General features: G+C 42.2%; 1 protein-coding gene across 2 annotated transcripts in view; it reads left to right on the top strand.

The window, feature by feature from the left end:
• FNDC3B (fibronectin type III domain containing 3B) overlaps positions 1 to 16,114 on the top strand; it is a 192,319-nt gene that overhangs the window by 60,052 nt on the left and 116,153 nt on the right. Inside the window, exon 1 of one of the 2 annotated variants that reach the window (XM_086754487.1) lies at positions 7,953 to 8,032. The exons of the other annotated variant lie outside the window; for it this stretch is intronic. Within the exon in view, the coding sequence (XP_086610613.1) occupies positions 8,017 to 8,032 (16 nt within the window). The 5' untranslated portion in view covers positions 7,953 to 8,016. Of the gene's footprint in view, positions 1 to 7,952; positions 8,033 to 16,114 lie in introns of those variants that run through there. 2 annotated transcript variants of the gene reach the window in all.

Genomic DNA, 16,114 nt, shown 5'->3' with positions numbered 1-16,114 from the left:
CTGGAGGCTACAAAACTTAGAGATCTTCAGCTGTTTGGCCAAAGTAACTGTGCTGAATTTCTGGACAGAGATAACAGTGAAAATTGTATTTTATTTCTTATTTTCATTGGGTGCTGGCATCCACCAACGCTGTTTCTTTGTACAAAAGAAACTCTTAAGTCCTTTCTGCACTTCTTTTGTACTTTACCAGCAAATTACTAGGTCTTCCAGGGTCTCTAACCTATGTTCAAACCTTTCCCTTAATGGTCTCTCAGAAGCAGGATGAGGATTCTTCAGTCTAGCTGTGATTGTGGACGTGGTGCTACTCATACAGTTTTCAGCTCGGTTTAATGGCTGCTCTGCTTTCTGCTGCTCTACAGTGGTTTTCTTCCATGTTCTCTATTATAAGTGGAAGAGAGCAAGCCTTTACTGATAAAAACAGCAGTTTTTTTTTTTTTTAAAAAAAAACCTGTGGTCAGATGCAAGCGACCTGACCTGATGGATAGCTACTGCTGAAAGACATGACAATGTCAGCCCATGTCATGATGTCCTCTCCACCCTTCATGCCATCTCCCACTGTCTCCTTTGCCTGATGCTGGCGTTTGCCTGACCCATTAGCCTGGTCAGGAAGGGTAAAACTGATCCTATATATTTTTAAGTTTTATTTTATTTTTTAAAAGTGTTTTCTGCCACTTATTCTCAGCTCCCACAGTTCAGGAGCGGATAAGAAGGAGGAAGAAAGGAGAGAGACTGCCACTTCGGTGGCACTGGCTCACAAACTGATTTACCCAGTCACTAATTATGCACCCTGGTAGGAAAATAATGTGAGTTAGGAATATGAGCTGTGTATTACAAATGTTTGAATGCAAGAAAAGCGCTTGTTGAATTACTTTGTAAAAGTAATACTTATGTGTGCTTGTAAACGCCTGCTTATACCGCTTGTTGCATGCGTGTGCTGCAGGCTTGGCCCAGTGGCAGGGCGTTGCCATGTGGACACCCCAGAAGAACAATCTGGGACCCTCCTGTCTTTCAGATCCTCTTTATTGTTTCTTCTGCATGCACTCTTACAGTGGGGCTTTTGAAACCCTGCCCCAAAATAAACCATCCATTGTATTTGAGGTCACCTCGGGCTGCTTTCTACTGGGAACCGCATTGGAAATTTACTCAACTGCCCAGAAAGAAGTGGAAACTTCAGATGCCCGAGGGAGACTTGAGCAAAGGAGGTGCCGGGCAGTCAGCTGTTGCTTTGGTCCCATGGAGGACTACTGGCAGGACTGTGCCTTTTCTGTGAGTTATCAGGGAACCGTTTAATTTGTTTTCAAGGAAAATTGAACAGGCCTGTCATAGACCAGTAAATGGAGTCCCTGCTCCTTCCCGGCCCTGACTCAGGAGCTCTTTCACTAAAGGATGCTGTGTCGAGAGAAAATTCCTCCCTGATTTCAGAGCGATGTAAATTCTCCAGTTCGCAAGCAGTGGTTTCTATTGTTTGTCTTGTTCTTCTGTCCAAATACCAGGAGAGTAACAGCTTCTTTTGGACTTGGGGGAGCTTAGCACATCTTATTTCAAATTCCAAAGAGGAACACTCCTTTGCCCTGCTGTAGATCGTCCTGGCTTGCTTGCAGCTTGATCTGCATGTGGTTTGTATTTTGTTGCTTCAGTGCACCCACTCCATGGGAAACACATGTGACTTCTGTACCTGCAGCATTTTTCCACACCAAAGGTCAGCGTTGCCACTTCCACAGCTGTACCTGAGCGTAGCCTGATCAGTTTATGAGAACTTCTTCCTCAGCCTTTTAGATGACATGTTTTTCATTTCTGAGCTCTTCACCATGCTGTGGCTGAAGCTCAAGAAGCAGAAATTCTTCTGATCAACTCAAATAATTAGAATTTTTAGGATTCCTGAGATGCCATAATACTGGGTGATGTAGGGGGTTTTGTTTTGGGATTTTCTTGGTTTTGTTTTTTTCTAATGTGGTCGTCTGCACCCGTGGGATTGCTGGAGTTCCAGGCAAGCACAACTGCCCCTGTACTGTGTTTCCTAAAGACATGGTTGTTTCTGGATAGCCTCCAAAGCAGCTTGGAATAGCCAGCTTTCACCAAAGTGAAATGATGCTTGGTGTCACCTTCCTGAATCGATGCTTTATTGAGGTACAGGATAGCTTCTAAATTGTTCTCCAAAATGTGTTTCTGCTGAAACGGATGACAACAGATCATCCATACAGCTTTTGTGTTAAGTTGCATGGCAAGTTGGCCTACTTGAGTTTTGAATAAATTTAATCTAATTCTGCCAAATGCCTTAGAGGTTTTTGATTCTGTGAGTTCAAGAATTAAGATATTTGAAATCTGCTCCTTGGTTATCAGGGTGCCTCTTTAATGACCACAGTTTGATGTCCAAAACTTTTCCTTTGGAGAATTCTCTGTATCGGGTGTTTGGTTTGTCGGGTAACCTGTAAGCATCCACATCTCTTATCCTGTCAATGCTGGCGTTGTCACAAGCGGGATGTCTGTAACCACATCACTGGGAGGAAGTGAACTGGTGTGTAGAGTGTTGTGTCGGTGACCTGGATAAACCCTGATGTCTTAAATGGGTAAAGGATCTAAAAACATATGTCTATCTTCTTTCTTTCTGGAGTGGAAATACATCTCTGTCTTAAGTCACACTACATTCAGGCACAGAACCCACATAGTAGGATTGCTAAAATAAGATTATTTTTTTTTTTCCCTTGCATGTTCTTTTCAATACACTTACCAAGTGTTACCTGTGTTATCATAGTTTAAAAAGGGATGAAAAATTCTTTGCTACTGGATTCATCTTAGGAGAGACATTGATTTATTTTATGTAGGCTAACTTGAATTCTCTCTAATTGGCAGGTCGTTAGTCTATTAGATCATTAATGGCTCAGTCTGTTGCTAGTGTCGGTTCTGCGTGCCTGTTCACAAAACCTTCCTTACCTTGAAGCATCTTGTCTGCTATTCACTTTAAAATACAAACCAGGTTTACACCCATATTTGTACTCTGTTTTCTTAAAGCTAGCAGGATAATTAGTGATGGCCCCCTTATTTACTCACCTACAAGTTCCTGATTGGCGGAGCGGTGCCTGGCTGCGTGAGCACGTTCTCCTACCTGGAGCGGCCGGGTGCTTCCCAGGGAGCGGGAGGGACGGCAGCTTGTTGGTGGCACTGGAGTTCTGCAGTGACGCGCTGCTCGCAGCCACACGGCTTGGTGGAAGCTGCAATAGACATCCAGCACCCTCACACACACCATCACCGCACTGGGTGATGCCCAGCTTCACAGGCTGACTGTGGCCGAGGGTGCTGTACGGACCTGAAGATGATAAATCTGCCTTTTTCTTAATCTGTGAGGCAGAGAAATGGCTAAATTGGTGGCTAAGTATAAACACACGTGCTATCAGTGCATGTCTGAATTTTTGCCCAAGAGCTTCATTTGCTTTTGTAAAGGTGAAAGTTTATCCGTCAGATGTTTCGAGTTGTCCTTGAATGAGAGGATACACATCCAAATAGAAGTTGTTCATATCTGTGAATTAATTTTCCTTTCCGGTTGGCTGTTTTCCCTTTCTTCTTTTTACATTTCTGGTAGTGCTTGAAAACTGGACACCGCCTTGTTGGCCTGTAAGGGTCTTTGTGAGACTGATGGGGTCTTTTCAGTATAAAATATCACCATCAGCTTCCTTTCACCCGCGCACATGCTTTGCTATCGTGTTAACTGTTGTGCTGGATCTGCTGGGAGCTGAGGTTTTTGTTACCTGCAGACAAAGAGAGGCTCCTTGGAGGTGTCTGCCAGCAGCGGGACCCGGCTCTCCACCTGGCCTTGCGTACAAAGGGTCTCTGTCCTCGGGTTTTTCTGTAGCTTTACAAAGTCTGAAAGCTGAGCTCTGTGGGGAAAACGGACGCAAATGCCCCATTTGGATTGCACATCGGGTGTTCAGAGGGGAGCAGCGGTGCACCTGCAGACTGCTTTATCGTATGGTTACCATCTCAGCAGACCTAGGGCTTAGTATTTTGTGTTTGAAATGGCTTCCCAAGAGGGAACATACTTGGTATAGCATCACTCTGGGATGTGATGAAAGGGTAGTAAGCAAAAACTATAACCTGGAGCACTGAGATGTTCCACTGGCTTTGGTTAGAGTCTGTGAGCACTGATAATAATTTATTTCCATGAGGGAATTTATCAAGGAGAGGGAGGAGGAGGATGATCATATTTTCCTTTACCTAGGGCTTAAGTTGAAGCCTGCGGTGGTGGTAACTTCTCAGCCTCGCTCGTCTTTGTGCTAGAACCTCGGTCAGGGCAGCCTTGCCCTCGGCTCCGGCTGAATAACCGCTTGGCACGTCTTTGTGTTCTGCCAGTGGGCAGTTGCCTGAATGCCAGAACACATTTTGATTTACAGTGAAAAGCGCGTGCATGGCTTCTGACATTCCTTGAAGCAGGAACAGCTGCGCTCAACATTTTTATTTTTTTAAAAAAAGCACAGTGGCATCTGCCTTGATAATCAGAATTACAGCTGAGCATGAACAGCAGGGCATAGTTCTGCGCAGAGTCACTTAGTGAAGTGTTGCAACACAGATTATCCGACGTGAAACAGCTGTATTCATTACTAATAGAGCAATTTGACAAAACACCAACATGGATCTTTCCCACACGAGCAGATGTGTGGAGCACGCCGCCACCCCCTCCCCAGATTGCTAGCATCTGTGCGTCACGTCACGCTCCGAGGTGCGGCGATGCCGTACAGCCCGCCAGAATGGACGCGTTTATTTTAACCGTGTGATGAAATAGTTGTGTTGTGACTAACTGGGATCCATCGGCTGGAAAATGTGAACAACTTGGAAGAAAATGTTTGGGCCTTGTTGTTATGTAATAGTAATGTCTTGTGGATGCAAATATATCTTGGCTTCCCAACACATGCCAGGCACATCTAAACTCCTTTTTTTTTTTTTTTTTTTTTTTTTTTTTTTTTTTTTTTGTTCCTGTCAGCTGTTAAACAGACAAGAAAGGATTTGTAACTCGTTGTACTCCTCCCAGGTTCTCCCTGAGAGCAGTGTAGCTGTTGCTTAACTTGCATATGGGAAAACACATACGTTGCAGTAAAACAGAGTGAGGTCCTGACAGTGAGGATCCCTCTCCCTTCCCGCTCCACCAGCGTCAGTCTGTTTGTTACTCCATGTTTAAGTTCTCGGTAGAAGCACCTGCGGTTACAATAACTTGTTTACAATTAAACTAGCGTCTAATAGAGGCCACCTAACTATATTAAATAGAATCGGGAAGAATATTGTCTTGGGGAGGTCATTGGCCTTGGAAGTCAGAGGAAAGGAGGAGGGAGAGCAGCAGGGACCATGCGGGGAGCGAGGGGAGGCACATGGCTTCAGACACTTCAGAAATAGAGCTTTGATTTATTTCTGTTATTTGCTAAAAATAACAAACAGATCTTGTTGAAATACAAGGTATTGCATAGCAGAATGTGATCATCGTTACTTTTTTAGAAGACAGAAGGATACTTCTCTCCGCACATCAAAGCGCAGGGACAATGATTTCATTTCCAGTGGCCCTGCAGTAATGTTTTTCTCAGCTGACGAACATGCTGAGACTTGCTCAGTTTTCCAGATTTCTGTTTTTTGGAGAGATTTCTCAAATATGTGGTCTCCAGGCCTTAGAAGCAAATAACTTTAAATGTTTTTGCATTAGGCTAGCAATCGTTGTCGCTACACCTTTCACTGGAAGTCTATTTGTGGAAAAGAAATGAAGAGCTCAGAAGGTATGAAATCCAAAGAATCTGAAAATTCCCATGGGCTTCAGGAAACCTTAAAATGAAATAACTGTGAGACCATTCTGCTTCTGGTTCACTTGTTAGTCTGATGAGTGGCCAAAGATTTTGTGTTTCGTGTAAGTTCAGGCAGTGACCTGAGGTGGCCAAGGTGGACGTCCAGCTGCCTTCATTCCCTCTGTAACAGTAAGAGCATCCCAAAGGATGTATCAGACCACTGGTCATTTGAGGAGTCTTTGGTGGCGTGTGATCTAAAAAAAACATCTTCCCTTAGTAGCTTATGAAATCTTGAGGGTGCAAAACGGAGGGAAACCGAAGAGCTTTCTAACATGGACTTTCTGGTAGTCCAGCTCTTGCTGAAACACATGCATTCTGGTTACAAGTGGCAGTTTCAGGCAAACGAGGTCTGGAGTTGTGTTGCAGCCTACAGTCGATTCATGGGAAAGTGCTGGTGGGATGCCGGGGAACTCCCCGGGTAACTACTCCAGCGACCCAGCTGGGATCAGTGGGACAATACCCAGGCGAAGCTCTCAGCAGATGAAATGCGATGCTTGCTTTCATCGCTGCAGCAGAGATAGCTGTCGTTAGTCCGGCACGCAGATGGCACAGGAATGCCGAAAGCCTTGTCAGGAGGGAGGGGGAAAGAAGCTGTCTTTCAGCGTGGTCATTTTTCCCTCACCTTGAACTTTGTCAGCAGATGTTAATAGTGCAAATATTTCTTATTTAAAAAAACCTGACTTGATACTTGGAAGCAAAATTATGTGAAAGTATTTTTCTGGTTATTCCTGCGTGCAGGTTTTATAATTTAAATTCTTTTTTAGCGTTCAGGTTGCCAGGATAACTTGCCGCATTCCTTTAGTAACGCGGTAAAAATGGGTCCTTCAAACCTGTTAACTGAACTGGGCTTCATAAACCCGACCAGGGAGACGAAAGTGCGTTGTTCCAAAATAGGACAATAGCAAACAAACCATTTGTTTTAAAGTTAGCGGAAGAAAATAGGCAATGTCTGCAGGTGGTCTTTCATGTGTTGGTGTACAGACCTCTGTTCTCAAGAAGGAATATGAGGAGGCTGGACCAGCTGCCACGGTGAATGCGTACCACGGGCTGTGTCCTGCGTTCACAGAGGGGCTTGGACTGACCTGTTTCTCTCGGAGCTCCCCCGTTAACGGTGTTACCAACGTTTTGGATGTATAGAAGCTTTAATGGGAGAGTGCGTACGACTGGAAAGCAGCTGTCTGTGATGCTCTAGCGTTCTTCTGACTTCCAGCTGATGCAAATAAATACACAGCTGTGGTTATCTTACTGTTAACTTGTCCATGAGAATCGTTGGGAGCTTGGAGAGTTTAATTTTTTTTTTCTTAGGGTTTTGTCTTTTGTTTCAGTCTTACTAATAAGATGGTTTAGCTTTGACTTTAACTGTTCTAGAATAATGATTTTAGAACAGACTTTTTAAAAAGTTATTGTTTTTAATATATACAAATAGGAACCAGAAAATTCAGGTTTTATTTTATCATTCTGCCATACTCTATGTGCATTTCCTTTTAAAGTGTAATATAAGAATTTGAGCAATAACAGTTGCTTGGCTTGGAGAGTAAGCTGGTAATGAGACTTTAATAACATGATGATATTAAAAATTAAGGAAACTGGACTGCAGAATTTAACTCCTCTTTTGTTGTTACTTGTGTGGTGTTCCCTTGTGTTAGGAATGTGAGATTCTTTAAAAAACATCTCTGAAACTACTTTCTTTCAGAAAGTTCAATGAGGTTGGTTTCTACAATTCCTTCACGTCTTCTTGAAACTGCGTCCTGATAGATGGTGATCTGTATCTCTGACGTGTAATCGGTGCAGAATACAAAGTGGAAGTTTCAAATGCATGTTTATAGATTCATGCAAGTATCAGAAATCAAGAATAATAGTTTAAATAGAAGGAAAAGTGCATTTTCTTAAGTTGAACTTTGGAATACCAGACATTCACTTAACATTTGTGGGTTTATTTATGCCTTTTGATTTTTATTTTCCTTCAGGAAGCTTGCTATAACCTTAAAAAAATAACAAATTTCATAGCTGTGTGCCAACAAATACTTTGTTAGAGACCGACCTAAACCGTCAGACCAATGGACTAGAAAATGAGTTCGTTGGCAGAGCAACTCAGTTTATCCTCTGCTTGGTTCAACATCTCCTGTGTTTTGTGACCGGAAGTTGAAAAGAGAGAATATGGCAACATCTGTAATGTTTTGTGTGCAGTACATGGGGGTGGATGAGCATGCCACAAGGTCAGTTACATGCATTCAAGAGACAACATATAAAATATCTGTTTAATATACTGAATCGTTCAGAGTAAAGGACTGGCAAGACATCTTGGGGTGGGAGTTCCCTTCTCCCCGTAACAGTTGATGATGTGGGAAATGGATGGCGTGTTAGGATGCTTCATAATGTCTTAGGCAAGAGAAAGGTATCCTTTGTGTAAGTAAAATATTTGTGTAAGTATTTGTGTAAGTGAAATATTTAGAAACATTATTTGTGCATTAAACCCTTCTGTCTTCAGAAACGCGTTTAGTTGAATGAGGAATTGCTAGATTCCTGTGCAAGCTCTTTGAGGAATAATTAGTAGTAATATTCAGCCTTCTATAATTAAAAAAAAAAAAGAATTAGAAATAGTACTGACAGTGCTAATGGCGACTTCTCTGCTTCCTTTGTGTATTAATCCTGTTCATTTTACAAATCTTCAAATCTCTTTGCAACCTCAGGCCATTCTTTTGAGGTTTTTTGACAGCACTGTGTAGTGTTGTGTTCTCACTTTCCCATCTCTTTGGGTGAGTAGAGAGAATTAAGGATATCTGCTCTTTGTCTGCATGATCGCTGGGGAAATAATTTGTAGAATTCTTAGAAACTTATTTATATTTCCTCAGGATGATTCCAGAAATAGGATGCACATCCGTCTGCATGCTAACGTACTGGATTGCATGTCTGTGCAGCGCCGGTGTAGGGGATGGTGCAGGCTGATGGAATTGCCCTGGCAGCATCCCTCTTGTGAGCCCGGGAAGCCAAACAGAAAAATGTGAGGGACTGCGCCTGTCCCAGTGGCTGTGGTGTCTGCAGTGACGTACTGCAAAGGTGTCCTAGCAGGCTGCTTCCCATCTCCTGAAATTCAAAGGTGTCCTAGCAGGCTGCTTCCCATCACCTGAAATTCAAGCAGGACACGTCAGGTTAAAGTTATAATTTTAGCTGCTGCTGTAACAGTGTGTAACCCAGAAACACAGTCTGAAATAACACACTCTTAGTGCTTTTCCATGTCTCTGCAATTCTGTGTGTAGCAGTGGTTTATAGCTTTTCTTTATCTCATCGCATTTTTTATTTTGGGACAGTGCTTGAATTATCTCACTCTGCCCGAGGGAATATATATATATGCGCCATATATATATGAAATATATAATTACAACATGTATTAAGGGTGTATGTCAGTATGCCCAGGGTGTATTTAGAACATCATGAAAATGTTACGCCATGCTAATGAATTCCAAAGGGAGCTTGAGCACCTCTTTAAGACTGGATTTTTTTCTCTTCCGTTTCTACTGTTTCCTGTAAATAATAATTTGTAAAGTAGGATGTGTTGTGCCTTAGAACAGCTCATGTGTGTTCATGGAATTTTTTATTATTATTATTATTTTTCCCCTTAGTAGATCAGTAAACCTCACTTGCAAAGAGTGCATACCAAATGCAAACTGGGACCAGCTTGGCAATTTCCATCGTTCTCCAGGTAGATATCATGGACTGCCTCAGCTGGGAATGCAGTGCCCAGTGGGCTGTGCTGGTTGTCGTAGGTCCACCAAGAAGTTATCTTTGGGAATGAATGCATGCTCAAGCTTTTTTTAATAGAGGAGACTTTCCTCTCAATGTTCTCTGTTATTTTGCTGTGAAACGCAATCTGTTGATTTCGAAGCCTTTCAGGCTATCCTTATTCCATCACGTTTTATTGGTGAAATGGCCACAGACCGGCATTCTTGCGGGATGTTTCAGACAGCCCTCACTGGGGCTGTAGTTACTGTTGCCCTGATGGCAGAATGATGGTGCTCAAGCATCCGAGGAATTCTAAACAGGGAGTGGGGATGGTTCCTAGGAACTGCGTACTTGTGCCGTGATTTTCTGTAACAGAAAAATTCCCTGGATATTTAGATAACTGTCATAAATATTTGCATAAAATCTCTCCTGAAAGCTGAAATTGGGTAGCTTTTAAAACCAGTGCAGAAATACCCTGTTAGTGACAGAAGAGACAAGGTGGCTGGTGAGTGTTCTGCGGAGTTGCAGAAGGGCGCTGGAATGAGACTGCTGAATATTTAATTTGTTTAACGCACAACTGTCACTGTTAATACCTTTGACACAACTAAAAGCTTTGTTCGTTCAAAAGGCAACAATTAATAAACCAGATTAATTTTTAAATACCAGAGGAAAAACCTTTAGATATTTTTAAAAATGTGTAGATAATTTTCTCTCCAGTGTAGGTAAATGGTCTTGTCTTGAAAGTGTTTGTATACTTATTCCCATTTTTACAAAATAACGATGATTTAATATAAATAGAATCTAGGGGAATAATTTAGCTTTAAATAATTTTCCTATATGAAAACACAATTTATGTGTTCTTTGGTACCGCTTGTAGGACCAGTACTGCTTAGGAGGAAAGGACTGAAAATTCAGCTGGTTTTGTTTAATTTGCTTGTTTGAAAAAAAAGCATGATCAGGTCTAACTGCTTTCTGTGAGTGGCTCCTTGGGTGATTTTTTTATTCCCCCCCGCCCCCCCCCATGTTTTTTTCTCCCCCTCCCTACTGAAGAAGCGCTGCCCAGGGCCGAGCGGCAGGATGCGGGCAGCGCTCAACCCTGCTGTAAACCTGCACCTGCCCAATTTCCAGCCCTTCCGTTTCGCCCTTTGCGGGCAGCTTTACCGTCGAGATGACTCCGACGTCTAACAGCTTCCACAGCTCCCGTGGTTTCCCTGTCTCGTATCACGCTTTGCCAGTTGGCTTTGGAAGTGTGCCTGCTGCCGCGTGTGCACGGTGATTGCGAATCGTTCTCTCCCGTGTGTCAGTAAAACCCAGGGAACGAAGAGAAGGGTTTTATAAGAGCTTGACTATATTTCACATGCCTTAAATATTCTTGCTGAGTGAAGTAACTGTAATTTACACGGCTCTCCTAGCTGGAATAGCACTGAGCAGTGCTAACCCAGTACAGACAGTTGTTGGTAACTTTGTATGTTTTTACGACATATCATTAAAAGAAATTGCGTTACCTTTTAAGACAGCACTCTGACGGAGCTTTTGCTTAGTGCAAAAAAATTATCACCTTGTGCTGGCCGTAGACACAAACCAGGATAATCTCAAACTGGGAGAGAAACTGCTGATCAAGGACTGATTTCCAGGCTTGTTTCTGAGCTGCGCTTGTATCCTGACACTCGAGACCGGGGTTGGTTTGTCGGTGTGCCTGGAAGTCTGTATGCCTCGTTTATTTAGTAACCACTGACCTGTTTAACGTTTCTAATACTCAAATGAAGCACATGCATGCCTCTTCTTCTGGCTTAACCTGTGTGCGCGTGCAGTGCCTTACACTGCCGGGTCCGTAACGTGTCCTTTGGGGTAGCAGATGCCTCAATCCAGTCAAGACGCTTTCTAAGTTTGGAGGTTGATTTTTGAAGCCTGAAGTCACCTAGAGCACATCTTCTGGAGTTATAAGTCCTCATGATGTTATCATGGAGGAAAATGTTGAGAAAATTAAGTTGAGGGTAATTCATGCATTATTCCACTGGGATGAACTTTTCATTGCTTGTGTTGGAAACAGCCCCAAGCATTAGAAAACTTGGATATTGAAAAATACATCTTTATATCCAGGAGTAATTGAACAAATGTTATTTGGATCTATCTCAATGTGGTTGGTTTCACAGATACTTGTTAATGCTAAAATTTTAAACCCTTTTAAAACCCTCTGGACCTTCTTAGTCTGGTCTTTACTCTGTCTGATGAAATCTCATTTTTCTTGTAGTACAGATTGTGAGACTTCTAGCTTGATGCAGTTGTTGAGGACCTCCATAAACAGCAAGGTATTTCTGAGGAATGAGAAGTGCTCGGGCAGAAGAGGATGGATGCAGCCGGAGCGCCTGCCGGTCAAGGCTTTCAGCCTGCGGCGGCGGCGTCACCCACTTCTGCTGCGCTGCTGCTGCCTGCAAACTGTTTCTGGTTATCATCTGTTGTTTGTTAAGAGCTTTTTCATCATTTGGCCCCTATTTATTTTGTAAAATAAAGACATCTGGTATATTTTCAAATTGGTACGTAGCAAAATATGGCCTGTAAGATTAGTTTTGATAATTCTATAATACTAATTCCTTCAACATCACTGGAGTTGTGCCTGATTTACTCCAGCGTGGTCAGTCCCCAGATGGTAGAGCATGGTTCCCTAAAGCTCTGAAATTATCTGATTATAACGACTGTAATGCTGATCATGAGTAACAGCGGTACAAAGTATCCAGCTATACTGTTGAGAGCTTAAAAAGATCTTTCTTAATAGGCTTTCTTAATGGCAGTCTTAAAATTGAATAAAGCAAAAACAATTTCGCTGTTCAAAGATGAATGCAGGCCGGGTAATTTTTATCCAATGACTTCATTAAGTAATTGTGTGCTGTTTGATCGTATCAACAGCGACCTGCCAGGTTGAGGAGCGCTTGTTAACGACAACATCAAATGTTTAAAGCAATGCTTTCAAGAGAAAAGCTGCTTTACCCTCAGTGTTGCCTACATCGGAGGAAATACGTGGTGGGATTAACCTTCCAAAAATGAAATGTCTCAAAAGTTCTTACAAGACTTGGCTTGGTATTCATCATGCATCTTCTTTTTTTCTTTTTTTTTTTTCTTTTGTATAAATAATTTGCACAGTATTAGTAAGTGTTGAAACAGATAGCGGCAGAGGAAGTTTCCAGGTGTTTTCTACCTGATGTTCTTTACATTCTTTTCATGCTTGGTGGATTAATAAGAAAAGGGCTGCTGTGGAGTAATTAACAGACCATAACTCACTTAACAGACATGAGTAGAAACCCTGTATTACGTAAACTTTTCTATTATTATGATACATTTGATACTGTTCAAATGTCTTTTTAAATTTTTGTATTTTTCAGAAGCTTTTATAGATAGCACTTCCAAGGCGTATGTTCAGCATTAAAACAAAATTATTTTTACTGCAGAGTTAAGTCAGAGAATAATTTAGGTTAGGTGGATCTCCAAAGGCCATCTGGTCCAGCCACCTGCATAAAGACAGGCAAATGGAGCAGGCTGCTCAGAGGCTTCTCCAGATGAGTCTTGAACACCTCCAAGGATGGAGATTCCACAGCCTCTTGGGAAAACTGTTTCAGCATTTGATCTATACACCTCATGGTGTATTTTAGTAAAAAGAAAAGGAAAAAAAATAATCCTTATTATTTTTGACTGCAATTTCTCCTGTTCCAATTTGTCTTTTGCCTTCCATCATATTGCCTTGCACCTCTGGAAAGAGTCTGGCTCCATCTACTCTGTATCCTCAATATTCTCCGTAGTAATGGATTTTCCTTTAGTTAGAAAAGTTATTTTATCCATCTGGACACAGGCACAATTTGTAGTTAAGCCCTGGGCTGTTTTTCCTTGAAGATCTTTCTGAAACTATACATCACAAATTCCTAGCTTGATATTTTGAAGGAGGGGGTTGGAGTGTGGGTGGCTTTCCATTCCAGTTACAGCTGATGTACTTCTGCCTATAAATATTCAAAAATTCTATTCAGTAGTATTTTTAAGTGCTTTCCACCTAGCAGCATTGTGTGTTTTGTCTTCTCAAACTCTTAAGTTTGGCAAGTCAAAACCAGACATCTACCCAGAATTGTCCGCAAGCCTGCAGATGAAATTAAGATGTCATGATCTAGCAGAAGCTCTTGCTGCATTGCATTGACAAGCGAGTTGCGTTTGGTAAGTAATGGCTTCTCCGTGTTCTGCCCTGCGGAGACTGGTACTCTGTGCAGTTGCATTTGGAAGGTGCTTTGGAAGAAAGCTTCACCAGACATCACATATTTTTCAGGAGAAAGTACCATTCTTTTAATCGAACTGAGCTGGTTTGTGGTTTACATCTCAAGGATGTAGACCTAGGGCCACTTGACTCCCCAGGCTTGTTCGCGTCTTCTGCAGAGGAGTAAGTTCCACAGTTGGTGTAAAACCTGGCTTGTTGACACATTTGAGGTCTAGGTTACTAGTAGAAAACTGCATGTAAAAAGCATGGATGACCTTTTCCTCCACTCTTTTGGTTTAGTTTTGCACATCAGCACGTGTAACATCCGTGTGACCTCATGTATGCAGCTCGACAACACCAGAATGGTAAAAACAGACTGGGATGAATGGTTCAGTGCCTGTGTGCAAAGCGAGCACTTGGGCTTCCCAATTTAATGCTTTATTTTTGTCACTTTGTATTTCTAAACTCCTCACAGTATGTGTAACTCCGTATTTGAGAGATAGTCTGTACGCCCTTGTGAATCGCTCAAGGTCTACAGTCGAAGAATTACACGCGTTAAGCGTCTTGCTGGGTCAGACTGGTGTGTGTTTATGTACGTAGATTGACAGGCTCCCTTAGGATGCTAAAAATAATGAGGCTCCCTCCATTTATTCAGCGGGAAACTTGATATTCCTTTTCAAAAGAAGGCCGATGATTTTGTTTAAAAAAAGAAACGTAATGGCGTGTTATGACTCATGGGTGTGTTTTTGTAAGTCTGAGTTGTGGAGCTTGCAACAGCTTCTTTCAGATCGTGCACCTTCTAGTGCTTGGGCAGAGGATGTATATGCTGTCTTGGGTTCTGTGTTGGAATTCCCCCAGATAGATTCCATCTAGTAATTCCAAACGATTTATGGTGTCTTTCCCTCTTTGAATGTTGTTTTCCTGTTGTTCGTCGTTGAACAGCTCCTGCACTTAAACCCAGAGCCTGTTTTAGCTTGGTAGGAGATGGTCACCTCTGTGTGTCTGGACCACACGTAATTTGGTGGCAGCATCCTATGGTAAAGGACATTGTTTCCTCCTCTACCCTCTCTCTTCTTTTGGAGACTATTAAATATTTTGACTTTCTGAGCAGTTCTTGAAAGCTGCTGTTTTGGAGATGGGAAGAAGATAATTAATCTTAGCATGTCCTTTTTAGCCAGGCGTGTGGTTTCTAGTCTCATAGTGTATTTTGAAAGATGAGGAACAAGCAGTGTTGAATCCTGTACTAGAAATAAGACTTCAGGTCTAATAACTTGGTGTCTCCAGGGCCAAAAATGATCACTTGGTGCTGCCAGACTTCTCTTTTCACGTGCAGAATTTTTCTTAGTCACAAAGTGCAGTAGCACCTAGGTGCAGCAGGCAGATAATTGAGATGTTTGCATGTGTATCTAATGTCAGCATTTGCTCTGGAGCAAATTCTTAGTGTTCAGTGTTGAGGTGTATTAATCTAGGCTCAATGCCTAGCATAACTTAACATTTGAAGAAGAGGTGAGTAAAATGGGATGGAAAAAGACAGAAGGAAGAGAGGAGCGAGGTAACCTTGCCTGTGAGGCAGGCTGTTCATGTAGAATAATTTGAATTTTTTCCCACCTTTCCCCTATTTCTGTGTAGTAGTGTGATGATAAAGGGCTTTTCCCAGAGTTATTTTCTGTTTGAGTTTAATGTCAGTATGGAGATTAAAGATGTTTGTTTTCCATTGGCTTAGTAAGCCTAAATCCAGCCTTTGAAGTCAGGTCATTTGAGATTCTTCAGATGAAAAATCAACTCTTTATTTGGTAATCTACCCAACACCCTCAGATTTCAAGCTTAAATAAAATGCTGCCTCTGCTACAAATGATGTCAGGATTGCCTGAGGTTTGTTTAGGCAGAAAGCTGAAGTCAGCTTGAAAAAACTTGGCGAAAGTGGGATGTTTTATTCACATGGATGGTTTGAATAATGTCCCAGAGTTTCCATGGTATAATTCTGTTTAAAGCGACCCCCATTCCCCTCGTTTAGAGAGAGCTCTTCGGTTGGGCTTCATTTTTAGGCTTACGGTGAGTGGTGTATTATTGCAGTGTAAATATAGACTTTTTCCATCCATACAAGCTCTCCTAACGTTTATGAAGCTTTGCTGAGGGGTGGAGGCCTGTACCTGAGAGACGCAGCATGGCCAGCAAGCAGCCTTGGAAACTGGGAGGCAAATGAAAAAAATCCCCAGAGTTTCAGGGTTCCCACTTACCCTGTTCCTCCTGCTCCGCCTTCCTCTGAAGCCTTCCTCTGAAGCCTTTTCAAGCTTCAGAGAAGGAGTTCACCCCTCTTCATTGAATGAGTGTCAAAGAGTTGATGAGA

This window comes from Chlamydotis macqueenii, chromosome 9 (assembly GCF_036417535.1).
Source record: "Chlamydotis macqueenii isolate bChlMac1 chromosome 9, bChlMac1.mat, whole genome shotgun sequence".
Classification (NCBI taxonomy): domain Eukaryota; kingdom Metazoa; phylum Chordata; class Aves; order Otidiformes; family Otididae; genus Chlamydotis; species Chlamydotis macqueenii.
Note: the sequence above shows the minus strand (reverse complement) of the source record. Positions and strands in the feature narration are given on the sequence as shown.